Raw genomic sequence first — 17,049 nt, forward strand, 5'->3', positions numbered from 1 at the left:
CTGGACTCATTTAAAACTCATGTTTTTTTTAAAAAGAGGGATCAGTCATGTGGTCATGAACGCATCTGGAGCTTGTCAATGAGTTTTATGTAGAGCTGCAACGATTAGTCGATACCCAGAAAATAAATCAGCAACTGTTGGTCATCTTTTAAGCAAAAATGCCACACGTCTGGTCTTGTAGAGCAGAGGTCCCCGACCTTTTTTGCAACAATATTTTCACAGACCTGCCTTTGGAATTGCGGCGGATAAATACAACAAACTAAAATGATACGGCATAAAAACTGTGGTGTTTTCTAAATATAATAATAAACCTGAATCCACTCTGTACTTGTATGCAACTTTATTAGCAGCGTCCTCATAACGTTGCACCAACAACATAACATGAGTAACATCCTCTCTGCCCCCCCCCCAGGCTCGCTGGTCGCTATGGTAACGTTTAAACATGCCTTCAAAATAAGATACACCACAAAAACAAATATAACATGCATGAAAAACACAACTCGAGCCCTGAGCTGGTTTCTCTGCAACCATACGGTCCCATCTAGGGGTGACGGGAGACACCTGAAGTGTGTTGCTTATGTTCAGTCTACTCCGTGCTTCACACAGATCAGGCCCGGTACCAAATGACCTATGGACCTGTACTGGTCCGCAGCCCAGGGGTTGGGGACCACTGTTGTTGTAGAGGATAGTTAAGTGTAAAACAAGACATTTGAAGATGTCGCCGTGTGCTCAGAGAAACTACAACAGCCATTTCTCAACATTTTCTGATATTTTATAGCGAAAACAACTAACCTATTAATCAGCAGATTAATCAATAATGAAAATAATCATTAGTTGCAGCTCTTTTATGGTGCTTGATTGTAACTGTATCATTGTGTCTTGTTGAGTTCTCTGTATTTCAAAAGCTCATCTATGGACGGACATGCAAATTAACTTACATTAACATTAAATAAATACACTAAATATAATTTAAATAAACAATTTCTCAACAACTTTTCTAGAAAACGAACCGTTTCATGATATGTATCGATGTCACAATATAAAATCTCACCTATCATGAAAGAGGATTTTATTTACATCACCCATCCTGAAGAGAAAAACAATCAAAAACTAAGACTTTTTAGTTTAACTTCAATACTGAAGAATAACAAAGTTAATCTGCCAATTTGTTCAGGATTTGATGACGACATTTACAATAAATCTTCAGGACTTTCCACAAATTTCACAACACTTGAAACAAACTGCAAAACAAAAACCCTCAGAACATTTCTGGGATTTTCACAGTCACTGGAAAAATGACTCAGATATATTGAGAAGGTTGAAAAAAAAAAAAAAAAAAAAGTGTGTACACGTGTATATAAATATATAAAAACTTACCAAATGAGAGCTCTCTTTTGCCTCTTGTACTTGCTGCACCTGTGGTTCAGCGACAACTTTTGTGTCCTGGTCAGAAGTCATGAGCCGTCTGCTTCTTGGCTCCTCAGGGAGAAGTCTCTGTGTCACCAAAGAAGCTACGGGGGGGCAGAAGGGACAAACAAGAGAGAGAGAGACAGAGAGAGAGAGAGAGAGAGTGAAGAACGGATGGTTATCACTTAAGTGCAGCATAATACTCTTAACACTTGCAGGATGGAAAAAGGGCAGGGGGGGCAGTGTCCGACAGTTACTCTACCGAAGCCTGCCAAGGACCGCTGAACTTTGACAAATAAATAAATAAAAACACACAAGTTGTTGAGAACCATCACGACACAAAATATGTTTTTTTTTCTTTCATAGAAACGTCACATCGCCAGTTTGTGTAAAGAATATTGGATGTTATTAGAGCTGCAGACTTATGTTCATTATCCAGGAATCTACCAATTATTTTCTAAATGAATCATTTAATCTATGAAACGTTTAAAATAGTGGGAAAAACCAGCACTCACAATATCTGTAAGGCAACAATGAAGCCTTCAATGTTCTTGTTTTTTCTGACCAATAGTATAAAATGTTAAAATATTCAATTAACTGTCATATGACAAGAAAAAAGAACAGTAGTATTCATCATCGATTAATCTGTTGATTATTTCCTCCATTAATCAATTAGTTGTTTGATCGATAAAATGTCTGAAAATGGTGAGAACGACGATAACTGTTACCCAGCATGCACCTCTTGTTTGTCCCGACCAACGGCCTCTAACCAGAAGATATTCAGTTTACTGTCACAGAAGACTGAAGTAACCAGGAAATATTAATATTAAAGAAGCTGAAATGAGAATTTTATTATTATTTCTTTTTAAAAAATGACTCAAAATGAGTAATAATTGATTATTAAAATATTTACTGATTAATTTTCTGTTGATCGACTGATTGTTGTGGCTTTAAAATGATCACATTTGAGAAGCTGGAAGCAGAAAATGTTTGGTATTCTGTGGATTAAAAATGATGGAAACACTTAATTGATTAAAATACTTGCCAATTAATGTTCTAATGATCGACTAATTGACTAATTGTTACAGCTCTATATGTTATACTGAATACAATAAAAAAGTAAAACAAAACATTATTGAGTTATAATTTAAAACGCAGCTCAAAATCTTAAAACAACAAATTTATCCACAAGTAAAACAAGTGTTAACATCTCTAGAAAGGTTTGCTGCTCCGTGATATTTATCCAAACATACACATCTTCCCGGCACTCAGCAGCTATTAAAATTAATAACCTGTCAGAGACGACATGTACATTTCATTCAACCGTCTCCGTTTCTGCTCCGCGTCACATTTAGCCGCAGCGTGGCAACTCTCGCCAAACCGGTTCCATTATGTTAAAATACGACAATGTTCAAACTGATGGCAAGAAAATATATGTGAGTCTGATTCAACCTGCAATCTACGGGGAGAGAGAAGGGACATAACTAGGAAGGATACATATCTATTCTACCACTCTGCCACCCACTGTAGACGGGTGTTTAAATTTGGTTAAACAGGTTTAACAGATTTTAAAACCCATAACAGGAACAACCCAACAAACGGCCTCGACTACTGACTCTACATCAGCTGCACTGTGTTTATTGAAACAATGCAGCTGTTTAATAAACAATATACGATATCTGTTGCCAAATAAACCCACATAAAAATAATTGTGACAGCTTAACACAAAGTTTAACATGTTTAATGATAGAAACAGACTTACAGATATTAATACAAGCTTCATAAAAGCTACTCAAATCAAATTCCTACTAAAACAAAAAAGTGAACACACCTTCTTGTGGTCAAATTCATTACAGAGAAGTCAAGCTACTGAATTTTATTGAAAGATCCCCAAGTTTCTAAAATAAAAACTTGAGGTTTTACACCTAAATTTTTATGTCCCGGCTCGTCAAAAAGATGCAGCTTTCCCTCCTGTTTATTAGTTTACAGTAAACTGAGTCCTGCTGCCGTCAGATGAGCTCTGAATGTGTTTCACATGATACAAAGTGAAGAAAAATGTGCGAAGATTGTTGCTAATGAGCGGCTGCTTAGCTGCAAAGCTATTAAAAAGAACGACGATAATTAGCAACAGTGTTTGTGCAGCAAATTGTTTTTTTTTTTTAAAAATCCAACTCATATGAAGTTTGCATTTGATTTTGGCACATTTTAATAACTCAAAATATATATATAACCCCTTAATTATAGATATATTTAAAGGAAGTCTTGACTCACACTGTGCCAAGAAGAAGAAAATAAGATGCAACAATTAGACCTATTTATGATCAATTTCTGCTCAATATACCTTTATAAAATAAACCTTTATGAAATAACAATGATGGTGAATAACAATCAGATTCATAAAGTTTAAGCTGAAACGATTAGCTGATGAATCAATTAGTTGACCGACAGAAAAATACTCAACGCCAGATTTGATTTATCATCGATTAAGTTATTTTTTTCAGCAAGAATTATGTAAAAAAAATGAACTGGTTGCAGCTTCTCACATGTGAATAATTGCTGGTTTTCTTTGTGTTTTATGTCACTAAACTTCTCAGAGCTTTTCAGACAATTTATGGACCAAATTTTAAAATCTAAAAAAACAAGATAGATAAATTGATAATGAAAATAATCTTCAGCTACAGCCCAAGTAAGCAGCCTGTAAAAAAAAAACATTTTCAGATTTAAGAAAAGCCGTTTACTCAGATGTTGAAATTTGATGAACTTTCAGCCAGTCATTCGACTAACTGATCATCAACCCCCACACAACCCTCAGTTAATCTATTCTTATCCACACAGTGACTGACATTTTTCTACTTTAGTGTATCTGTTTATCTCTTATGCAGCTGTTTGAGTATCAGCTATGTGATTGGCTAATCACTTCCACTATATCTGACTTCAACAGTTACACATTGCACAAAAAAAAAAAAAAAAAAAAAAAAAAAAAAAAGAGGAGGAGGAGGAGGACTCCACCGTGTCCAAACATCACTGGAAACACCTTCTTTTCTGTCCTGTTGGAGCCGCTTGTAAAGCAGTGATAATCCGCCCCAACAATCGGGCGCCTGTCTCTGACACGGGCCCTCGCTGTGTTTGCATACAAAGCAGAAAAAGAATGGCATGGCTGTAAAGCTGATGACCTTTGAGCCACATACTGATTCCCATACATGGGGTGCGTGTGTGTGTGTGTTTGTGTGTGTGTGTGTGTGTGTGTCATGCCACTGCAATGAATGGGGCTAAACACAACTATCTATCAATTCTAGTCAGCTATCAAAGCAGCTGTTGTCATAAACGTTTAACATTTGTTTAGAAGCTGTTTACCAATTGAAATGTACCATAAACTTTTGTGTGTTTGTGGTTTTTTTTTCCAGCCACAGCATAGCCGACAATATGAATAACAGGCTGAGGTGATATGTTAAATGTTTCTGTGGTTTCACAAGCAGGTTTTTAAAAAGGACAGGTTCACCAAGTGTATCTTAAACCAGCAGTCAGGTGTCTATATGAGCAGTGAAAGAGGTTTTCCTCCTGTTCATACTGACCATTAAAAAGATCCTTCAAATGTGGTTTCAGTGTAAATGATGGAGGCCAAAATCCACAGTGTGTCCACACAGTCATTTAAAAGTTGATGTGAAGCTTATATGAGGCTTCAGCAGTCTGAGTTAGTCATATCGAGTGGATATCTGACACATTTACAGTCTTTACAGCATCAAACTCCCTCTTTGTGTTTCCTCGGACAGTGTTTCTCTGTTGAGCTGCGGTGGAAGTTTAGTAACAAAAAGAGGGACTTTGGCACTAAAAAGACTGTAACGTTGAAAGATATCTACTTGATTTGACTCATTTGGATGCTGAAGCTTCATATTAGCTTCAGATAAACTTTTTAATACATTTCAGCACAGGAGGAGGACTGTGGATAGGTCAGTATGAACAGGAGGGATGATTACAGCATGTTTCAGTGTTCATTTGGGGACCTGAGTGATGTTCTAAGACAGACTTGAAAAATATTGAACCTTTAAGGCTTTGGGTCTGTCCACCAACATTTCTGTGTGTCATCTATAACCTTACTTGGCAAACGAGCTTCTTTCATTAAGAATAAACCCTCAGATTGATCTGCTCTGGGCCCTACACGTCAAACTGTGCCGCAAATCCTCACACTTAGTTGTGTTTTGGAAACTATAAGGCCGCTGTGATGTATATGCTGTGTAAACACAATGGATGTTTTCCATTTTTTAGCTTCATGATGAGGGATTATATCCTCCTAGATGAGTTAGATTAACTCCTACAACTCTCTGTGCTTATAGAGCCTTTTTCGTATAACTCAGGGGGAAAGTCAAAATGCACAAAGTTCATCTTAAACCGAGGTGGTTTACCCTTTGATCCTGACACACCAACACAACCAGAGCACAACAATATACGCCATGCCCTACCACAATGTCATGTTAACACCTTTCACAAACACATAATCTACCTCTACCTCTTTTGAGAAAATAACTGCACTGTAAGTCTCACAATTTACATAATACAGGTGCAGAGTTTGATCACAGAGCTCCTGACAACATTCACAACGAAGTTTGAACTGATATATACCCATAAAAACACTGACCCTGGACACAGTACGTCATTTCCTCAACAGATACACTGAGTCAATCATAACGTCTAGACAAGGCCTGAACCAAAACACACACTTTGCTCAGTTCTGCTCCCTCCCTCCTCCTCCTCCTCCTTCTTCTTCTTCTACTGCGTTGTGTCCATCCTGCATCATCACAAGAGGTGATTTATAACCCAAATGCTGCCTGTGATGTTTCAAAACAAGCCTCAGGTTCAACCCGTACCGGTGAAAAATGCAACAGAGGGGCCAACGAGTTTATTTTTAGCCGGGTGGGTTACCGCTGGTGGAGGATGGTCACCCCAGCATCTCTCGTGTCCCTTGTGGGCGTGTTGAACCCGGTGTTTTTGTCTCCATCCGAATAAGCTGAGATGATCAACTTTAGCAGTCAGAAAGGCTGCAACTTCCACCGAAGACGCAATGCAGGCGTATTTAGCAGCTGACACAGCCGATGAAAGGGCTGCAGCTCACATGCCATGCCCATGCCAAGGGCCATGCATTCACAGCGACACTCCTGCGTGGCTGAGCAACACTTAATGAGAGCGAAGTGCGGGTTTCGGAGGGAGGGGAGGGGGGGCTTCATGCGGGGTCATAAACGACCAACAGCAAAAGCGTTTCAGCTGTAAACAAACAACAGATCGGGTAGAAAAGTACCAGCCATGTCTCGTTAGCTGGCTTGCAGCAGCAGCAGCAGCAGTATCCAATGAAAGATGGCGACCTCCGGCGTGATTTCGCGGATCCCCTCCCAACCAACCCCCCATCGTGTTTGAATCATGCTAATATTTAGTTAGCACGGGGAGAACTAACTTAACCTGACTTTACAGGAGCCAGTGTGCTTTGTTGTTCTTATGTTATATAAGTTTAAAAGCAGTTTCTTTACTCACCTGTCAACTCTGACTGCACGGCAATGCAAGTACTCTGGTGTGAGCTGCAGCTGATATGTGTTGGAGGCTGACTGAGGCCTTCAGTTGTTGGCTTCCAGGCTAAATACGCAGGGTATTAGCTAGCAGGCTATATCGAGCACGCTAGCTGGGAACAACCGGTTTACCTCACTAAACCAAGCCGCAAATAGTCTTCAGCTTTCAGGGGAGATAGCCAAGACGAGTAAGCAGTGAACTGACAAAACGACGCCCCCGAAAAATGTTTGCTAAAAAAAACACACACTCCCGGATCAGCACTGCAAGCTAGTTAGCAAGTTAGCTACGTGGCTAGCTAGCTAGCTTGCCCGATCAACTTTGTGTACTCGATGTAAATCTGGCGGCTGGGAAAAAAAGATCACGCGAAGCAGATTCCTCACGGTCAACAGCAACGTCTCTACGGGAGGGGGAGGGAAAAAAACAGAATCTAACACCGACCGAGAAAAAAAAACCGAGGAGTAAAACGTGACTCGTCTTTTTAAAACGCTTCCGATCGCTCAAACACTCATTACTGTTGAAGACGAGAGAGGATCCCGGAATGGAGAAGTCGCTTTGCTTTCCCTTTCGTGTGCAGCTCAAAGATCGTCTATTCGGAGGCGGAGGGATCACTCAGGAAACGGGCCAGTCAGACTTCTTCTTCTTCTTCTTCTGTTGTTGTTTAACGGCGGTTAGTAATTAGCTTATAGGCGCATTACCGCCACCTTCTGTAAAGGAGTGTGGATCAGTTACAGAACAGTTACAGTGGTTCCCAAACTGGGGGCCGGGACCCCCACAAGGGGTCGCTGGATTAATTAAAAGGGTCGCGAGATGATAAAACAGGATTGGATACAGAAAAAATATATAGGTTGGTATTTTTTTTCCAAACTCTCTTCTAATTTTTTTGCTTTATTTCTTGTTGATTACTGTGTTTTACCTTCTCAAGCCTCTAAAAGTTATTAAAATAAAACAAAATAAGTCCTCTTTCTAGAGCTGCAAGGTTCAGAAGATTGATCAGCAACTATATTGATAATTAATGAATCATTTTATTCATTTTTTAAAGCAAAAATGAAAGAAAATTAGCTGGTTTCAGCTTCTCAAATGTGATTATTTATTGCTTTTCTTTGTCGAACATGATGATAAACTGAATATCTTTGGGATTTGGACTGTTAGTCACAAAACCAGACATTTGAAGATGCAACCTTGGACTTGAACGATTAACTGATGAATAAAATCAGTAATCAATAACTTTACCGGTAGACAATGCAACATGTGATGAGGGGTCCCACGTAGACTTTGCTTTATTTTAAGGGGATCACAGGCCAAAAAGGTTAGGAAGCACTGTTCTATTATATTAAATTATCCTATTAAGTCCTTTGTTTTCTATAAATCTGAAAATAGCCCTGTACCCTACAACTCCTCTGCAACATTTCTCTAATACCAAGTGTCATGTGATTCCTTTGTGGTGTAATTTTAAGTGTCTGTCTCTCTTGTTGATATCTAGGACAGTATAAAAATACATGCTCCACTGTTTCCTGTAGTCTGCAATGTTCACACCTACCTTTAGCTTATTCATGATAATTAATGTAGTGTTCAGACCGGTGTGACCAAACCTCATCCTTGATATAATGTCCTTCTCCTTTCTATTCTTATTGCTTCCTCTCATTTATCCTCCTTGTATGTTGTCGTTATATTGGCCCTTATTTCCTTTATCCCACTCTTCCTGCCATTTCTTTTAATTTCCTTTTTGATTATATTTTTAACCTCAGCTTTGATATATTTTACTGCCATACTTATTTCCTGCCCTCTTAATTCTGAATATTTTTTGAGCTATGTCGACTTCTATATCTTGCCTTGTATCTGACTGCATGTATTTAATACTTGTTACAGCACTGCTGGAAAGCAAGCAGAGTAGCCACTGTTACCGCTGTATGTATTCCCTGTGCTGTTCGTCCTTTTTCCTCTTCTGTCTCTCGCTCCGCCCGGGTCAGTCCTAATTGAGGATCAGTCCTCAATGAGGTGCAACTGGCCCAGGAGAGGACGTGTTTAAATGCTCCAGGTTCCCGTTGGAAGGACAGGCTTCTAGTTTGTGGACTGCGGATCTTGCTGCTTCTCAGCCTGGGATTTTATTTAGTGTCTTGGTTGTTTTATCTGTTTTTATGTTATGGTTTTGGTATTTTAAAAGGTGTTGATAGAGTTTTACTTTGTGTCAATGGTGGACTGATAAGGGTTCGGGGTAACACCACTCTATTGTCCAATGTTTTAGTTGCATCTGTATATATTTAAACATATTCAGAATAATTTCCTTTGATGTATTTACTGAATTTTTTTTCCTTTTTCCCTCTTTTGCAGGTTTAAATCGACTCTAACTTCTTTTAGAGTCCATGGTGGGACAATAGAGAACGGCTTAACATTTTATCAGCTGTTCCTCTCATTGAACTTATTCTCTATTGTCCAACTAAAACTGTTTGTCTGTCCTTTTTCCTTCTCTTGACATGATTTTAATAAACTGAGCCGGATGATTCTCATTATGTCTCCTTCAGTTTGGCCAATACGTTAATACTAACTGTGTTCTTCTTATTTTCAAAGGCATTTCATCCATTTCCACCTGTAAAGCTGGTACTGAAGTTCATGACCCCACAGCACAGTTTCAAAACTTGATACTGGATTGTGTCCAACTTTTTTATCACTGTCTTTGATGCTGATTCATAGAATATACATCTATAATAAAGAACTGACCTGATTAAATCAATATATGTAGTTTTCAAAGCAGATCTATTTGCTTCTCACTCTCTGCCCCTCAAACATATAATAATATCCTACAATTCTTTCAATGTGTTTTCCAAGTGAGCTTCTTCTCAAACCAAATTCCCAAATACTTGAAACAATCTACTTTTTCTAAGTTTTCTCCATATAGTTTATGATTGATTTGATTATCTATTTTCTTTTTCATAAAAAAACCTTTACAACTGAAAATCTAAAACCTTGTTCCAGTGCTTCAACTTTCTCTATTGCTTGTTGTAACTTTTTAACTATGAACTCTGTATTTTGTCCCCTTTTCCACACAACACCATCATCTGCATACAATGAGACCCCAATACACTTATTTACATTGCTAAATATTTCACTTATCATATTTGAAAACAATATTGGACTTACTATACTACCTTGAGGAGTTGCATTTTCTATTAAATAATTCCCACTAAAATCTTTTTTTGTATTGTATTTATTTATGGGACAGTGTACGTTTTTAACATAAAAGATGCACTGTACCAGAGTTAGCTCAATGCTAATTTACAACGGCACAACAACAAACAGTACAAAGCAAAAAACACACAGAACACATTATACAAAATACAAAATACAAAATACAAAGCTACACACAACAGCACATCATATACACCCACAATGTCAATTAGAAATTAATAATGTAAACTTGTCAAATTAAAAGCACTGGTTATTCTTACTGAGATCATCCTATCAAGTTAAAATAACCTTTTAATACATCTATACATTTTTCCTCTTATTCCTGTTTGATTCAACTTGACTATTAATCCTTCTCTCCACATCACATCATTTGCTACCACAACTACACTCTCTTTGTTAACATGCACTTTCCTATTGTGCTTCTTTCTTTCCTAAATCCACTTTGATAACATTTTAATTCCCCTTTATTTCTAGATAATAAATCACCTTTCATTAATCATTTTTTTCCATGAGTTTTCCTACATGAGACGTTAGAGCTTCCGGTCTATAACTCTCTGCCGAGCTCGGATCTTTATCTGGTTTACAGATCGGAACAATTATGGATTCTTTCCACAACTTTAATAATACTTCTTTATTCCTATCACTAAGATTAATTAACATACAATAGCTTATTTGATCTTTCCTTTGAGTTGTCTTTCCAGATTTCTTTAACGCATTATTCACTTCTGTCACTTCTTGAAAACATCATATTAATTGTATTTCCATGTTCCTTTACATCCTGCAGTGCTTCTGTGTCTTGCTATTGTTCCTTCTCTCCCTCTTTTTTTCTTTATTACTCAAATTTTCTATCAAATGTACTTTAACAAAGGCCTGTGCCAATAATTCTGCTTTGTCCTTATTATCTATCATTATATTTCCATCATCCTTCATTATCGGATATCCATATTCTTTCCTGTTACCAGACAATCTTTTAATCATACCCCATACTCTCTCTAATGGTGTGTTTCTACCTGATGAGTCACCTCTTTATTATATTCCTCACTCCAGCCTGCTTTCTCTTATAATTAATCAAAAACACAGTGTTTTTTTTTTCAAAACTTTGAAACTTTTTCCTTTTATTACCGCTTCTTTTTGGAATCGCTCCTAATATAATTCTACTGATTAACTTACTGATTTATATTTAAATCCTTCAGTTTCCCCTCATTTGATATTTTAAACTTGCTCCAATCTACTTTCCTCAAATTTCCATCTCCTATTTCTTTCATCCTGTTCTACATCACTTTCTATTCCTCTATATCATATATTAACAGATATTGGATGTATTTAATACCTTCCAACTACTTATTCCAGCCAAAGATTGTGATACCAGTGTGAGATCAGTTGCTGACTCTGCACACCTCATCAAATTCATCCTGGTGCCTGAACCATCATTTAACCACAGCAGCTCCTTTTTCATCCATTATCTCTTCTATAATTTCTCCATTTGAATCTTCTTGGTTCGCCCATATTATACCTTGTGCATTGACGTCTCCACACCAGATTACTTTCCCTCTCCAATGATCCAAAAATTGATTCTTATGTTTCTTTCTCTAATTGTTAGCATGGGTTATACAATTTTATTATTTATTTATGAATTCAATGTCCTTGTGGTTTCAATTTCAGTCTCTTCCACCAAAAAATTCAGTAGAGGTGAGACAACAGTTGCTATGGTTAAATGAATATATATATATATATAGATAATAAACCTGTATGCTGGCCTCTTTTTGTATTTAATCACATTTTTTGGTGAATGATATATTGGATGTCAAGGGAGATTTTCTGACCTATGACTGTTTAATTTCAAAATATGGGGATATATGTACAAAGTATTGATATATGCAGCTATTGTCCACAATCCCCTCATTATGGAGAACTTTGATTAAAAACTCTGGGGATAATATAGGTGTTTGTCGCCCTTGCATTAGTAATTACAAATGATTGGGGAAGTGTAAAACTCTCTGTTAACATATTGGAAAGATGTGTTTGATACTCCTCTTCCTTTTGGTTAAACACTTTTAGATCTATTTACTCGTCATCTTGCTCTACTTGTTTACGGGCCTTCCAGTTAAAATGTTTTATGAGATATTACCGACAAGAAAAATGCTTAAATTATGGAGAATAACTGAGGATAATATCTGTGGACTTTGTGGCAATGAGGAGGAGGATATTATGCATTTATTTTGTCCAGTTGTTGCATCCTTTTGGCAGCAGGCGGCAAATTGGTTATCTGAACAAGCAATCTTTTTACCTTTATTCCCTCTCAGTATTATTTGGGGTTATCAAGATGGTAAAAATATGTTGTTGAATATTGTTGTGTTGCTTGGCAAGCTTTATATATTTGATTCTCCAAAAAAGCTGGTTTTGAGTTCCTTCATATTATTTTTTAAAACATTACTATTTGCAGGAAAAGATAATTATTAAAGGCAGAGCAAAAACACTCAGACATAAATAAATGGGAGATCTTGACAATATCAGAAACATGGGATACAGAGCTGTCATTATTCTATGATATCATAAATTAATATTATCTGGCTTTTTAATTTAGTTCCTTCTATAGAATGATGTATTTACATATAGTATTTGACATGTATGTACATATATGTATGCTTGTATATGTGTATGTCTGTTGTTTTTGTTTGTGTTTGTGATGTAAGTTATGTTATTGATTTGTATGAGTTCTGTATATGTATTTTATATTTGTGTAAAATAAAACATATGCTGTTGTTATATTTTACTCGTCTGATAAATATCTCACACCCTCCACCATTTCCACTGGTTCTATCTTTATGCTGGAATATCCTTTAATAATAAAATCTAGAGCTGGTTCAGCCATGTCTCCTGTATGCAGATAACATCTGGTTTTGTTTTTAATGTATTGATATATCCTTTAAACTCTTTTCCATTTGCAATCAGACTTCTAGCATTGAAGTAAACATATGGTATAATTTGAGGACTTCTCTCTGAGGTCTCTTCTCCTTGACTAAGATCTGCATTTTTCCACAAGATAAGTCTTTCATGTTGAAGAACTTTGCTGCTGCCTTCACTATAATTTAGATTTTTTTCTGTTTTGGTCTTTGAGCAGAAACAGGACTAATCGGTCTGCTGTGATTCCTATTTGGCAGTTATGTGACAATCCTATCTCTGTGCTTGCTTCCTTACTTTGGATCGTACTTTCATTTCTTTTTTCCATTATCAATGATCTTCACTGCCTCTGCATGCATTACTCTCTGTTCTGTTTTCTCATTATTCATTCTCCATAGGCTGCTGTGTGAATTCCTCTGCGGCTGCAACATTTTACTCCCACATTCTCCACAAGCATGTTCTCCTCCACATCTTCCACATCTCTGCTTTCCCTCGCAAACGCCAGCAGTGTGGCCATATGTCTGACATTTCAAGCATCTGGGGGGAGGAGGAACCAACAAGTCCTCCAAATTAAACAACCACATAGGTCGTTTGTACCTGCACACCAGAATGACCCATTGGAGCGTAATATGCCGCTTTCCAAAACCGTTACAAAATAATTATGTTTAATGATGAGACAAGGCTGTGGTGAAGGTCTGGTTAGGTTTAGGCACAAAAACCCCTCGGTCAGAGTTAGAGAAAGATCATGGTTTGCATTAAAATATTAACTTGAAACGCGGTTACTACTTCCTTAAAGTTAGGCACCCTTCTTCTTCATGGCAACAGTAAACACCACATTGCTGTGGTACAAACTTGCTAACCATCCACTGACCCCTCCTCCTCCTAATAAGAAAGTCAGCTCACATAGATGTCATGTGAACTACGTCACTTTAGAAATGTTGATATGATACGCCTTGTTGAAATGTTAATAGGCTACGTATTATACGTGTTGAAACGTATCTGTGGTTTGCAGAAACGTACAATGCCAACGTTTTATTCTGGCGACCAGGCTGGAACTGCGTCACTTCTCATAACTACTACAGCCGCTAGATAGCATCTGTCATTCAAATGTAACTAGAGGTCATTCTTGGCGACTGAATTTACGACCTACAGTGTTGTTTTTCTTGGGAGGACAGAACATATGCTCTTACATGAAAGCTCATATATCCAACCATCACCTTTCCAGGAAGAACTTCATCTTTGAATTCCAGCAATACTGATGGACTCTCAACGTTTTCAGCGTTCCTGAATGGCTGCAGTCGTCTACTTCCTGTTATCATTCCTCTTTTAAGCATTTTTTTCTGTTCTTCCAAGTTTTCTCCTAGGAGAATTCCTAATATCACTCGCCTAATGCTGCTTCTGTCGCCAACTGTTCTTCTTTCTGCTATTTCTTTCTTACATATTGTTTTAAGTTTAAGCACTTTATTTCTCTATTGAGCATTTCCACACTTCATCAACAAACCACCATCTCTTAACACCTCAACCATTTCAATACCCCCAAGTGCTTTCCTCAATCCATTTGTTAAGGCAATCAGACTTACAGACAATATTTCATGTCCTGCTTTGAATTCAAGAATGATCTTAAACTCTTCCAGCATTATTGTTTTGTTTTTTTTTACTTAGATCACGTCTTTCCTCAACATCTTCAAGTACCTGTTTGCCTGACAGCGTCACCGGGTTACTGTTCTTGTCCATTCAAGATCCGTATCTTCATCCTCAGACATTCCACCACCACTACTACTTGCCATTCTGATCCAGTTACAATCCAGATTATGCCAAAACCACCATTGACGTTCCCTGTCAGCCGCTCTACAGAAGAGCCCTTTATGATCCCTTCAGATAAAACTCAAGAAAGACATTGATGTAACCTCAGGAGGTTTGTCATCAAGGCGAACAGTCAGAGAAGATCGCTTGATAGAAATTCACATCATGTTTTTTAAGATTACAAAGGATGGGTATAGAAGTGCAGTTTTGTTGGGTCCCTGCTCATATGGGTGTTAAAGGAAATGAACAAGCAGATTCAGAAAGTTTGAAGTCTTGAGGCATGTTGGTTGACTTTTATAATATTTAACCAAAACCAAAATCTTCACCTAAACTTAAAGTTCTCCTCCAGTCAAAATGTGTTTTTCTTCTTGTTCCTACAGTTGAATGTTTGAGCTTCACTGTGCTGAATGATGAATGTGCAGAGTTTGACACTAGCAGGCTGTTTTCACATTGATCTGCTAAAAGTGGAAAGTTTCTCTGTGTTCATTGAAAACCTGATTATAAGGGGGCGGGCCTATGAGCATGATTTGTGACATCACAAATAGTTTGGAGCCAATCGTGGTCCAGACGTTTGCAGATGACACCACCCTCATTGGGCTCTGTAAGGGATAAGACCGCCTAGAGGGGGGAAGTTGACCATCTGGTGACTCGGTGAAACTAGAGCTCAGTGCTCTACAGGCAACGGAGGTGGTTTTGGATTTCAGAAGGAACGCAGCCCCACCCGTTCCCTTCACCCTGTATGACCCCCCCCCCCAGTGGAGTCCTTCTGCTTCCTGGGAACCATCATCAGCCAGGACTTCAAGTGGGAGCAGAACATCAGCGGCCTCACCAAGAAGGCTCAGCAGAGGATGTACTTCCTGCGCCAGCTGAAGAAGTTCAATCTGCCAAAGTCAATGACAATGCACTTCTACACCGCCATCATTGAGTCCATCCTCACCTCCTCCTTCACCGTCTGGTACAGACGGTGCTGAGAGGGTGATTGGCTGCAACCCGCCATCCCTCCAGGATCTGCACGCTTCAAGGACACTACTAAGGCCAGCAGGAAAGATCATGGCTGACCCCAGACATAAACTTTGTGAAATGCTCCCCTCCAGCAAGAGGCGGCGGTCTTGACATTATTCCCATCTGCAGCCGGCTTCGTCAACAAGGCCCAGGACCCCCTACATACTATTATTAAAAATAATGTATCCTGTACATACATCTCATTCTCTTCTATTTAATATTTAAAATTTAACCTGTCGCTGCTCCTCTCACCAGACTATATCTTATATTTTACATTTTTCTTCTATTGTAAATTCTTTTTTATATTATTTAAGATGTCTTAGTTTTGTGCATATATAACGGCTGCGCGCCACAACAACAGCATGAAAATTTCCTTGCATGTAAACTGATTACCTGCTTGGCAATAACTCTGATTGGTAAGTGGGCGGCACAACTAAAGCTGAGATACTCTCCTGTTGGCAGAGTGAGCGCTCTTCGTTTCTTCGCTATCTCTGGTGCAGCACTGAACCGGGAGCTCCCGCCCCTCCCCCTCGTCCTCCTCCCTCGCGCTCACAGCAGGCCGTTCTGATTGGTCGAGACTCGCAGTGGGCGCACGCGGACCCACTCGTGATCGGCGGGGGTGGGTGTGGCCTAGAGGCAGCGGCGCCTGCTGATTGGTCGTTTCTCGCTCGCCGCGGATCATAACAAATATGGAGTAGATTTGACTGTTCCGGGTTGACAGGAAACGCGAGTTAAGCATATTAGGCTAAAATTACATTATTAGAGCTGATTGTACATAAATATTTTCCTTTTAACACATTATTAACCTCAATGTTCAATTTATTCCTGCTTAATAGCTCAAAAACGAACTTAACATTGTTTTATCACCTTGTTTCTTCATAACTTCTTAACGTTTGGAACTTAAAATGGATCAGAAATTTACATATTAAATTAAAGTTGACTTTCAGAGAGGGACCAGTCATATATGTTTTATGTTTAATGGTAATTTTATTTAATCATTATGTTTTCGGTTTTCTTCTTTGTATTTACTGCTGTTTTTATTTAATTTCTTGTTGAGTTTTGTGTGTTTTTTAAAAGGAGTTTTTTTCTTTTACATTTTGTGTATTTGTATAAAAGCTCATCTCAGGATTGGTATTTTAAAGTAGTTTAGTTTTTTCCCCACTGCCTTTAAATATTAGACATGCTGGCTGAGTGGACAGT

At 38.2% G+C, this 17,049-nt stretch overlaps 1 protein-coding gene across 3 annotated transcripts in view; it reads right to left on the minus strand.

Annotated features, from left to right (window-relative positions):
• Positions 1-7,690, minus strand: part of larp4b (La ribonucleoprotein 4B) — a 55,128-nt gene extending 47,438 nt beyond the window's left edge. For all 3 annotated transcript variants that reach the window (XM_067606724.1, XM_067606723.1, XM_067606722.1), the window contains exons 1-2: positions 6,928-7,690; positions 1,378-1,511 (exon numbers count right to left, since the gene is read on the minus strand). In XM_067606724.1, the coding sequence (XP_067462825.1) occupies positions 1,378-1,458 (81 nt within the window). In that variant the 5' untranslated portion in view covers positions 1,459-1,511; positions 6,928-7,690. The remainder of the gene's footprint in view (positions 1-1,377; positions 1,512-6,927) is intronic.
• Between the last annotated feature and the right edge of the window lie 9,359 nt (positions 7,691-17,049).

The sequence above is a fragment of the Thunnus thynnus genome, chromosome 12 (assembly GCF_963924715.1).
Source record: "Thunnus thynnus chromosome 12, fThuThy2.1, whole genome shotgun sequence".
Lineage (NCBI taxonomy): Eukaryota > Metazoa > Chordata > Actinopteri > Scombriformes > Scombridae > Thunnus > Thunnus thynnus.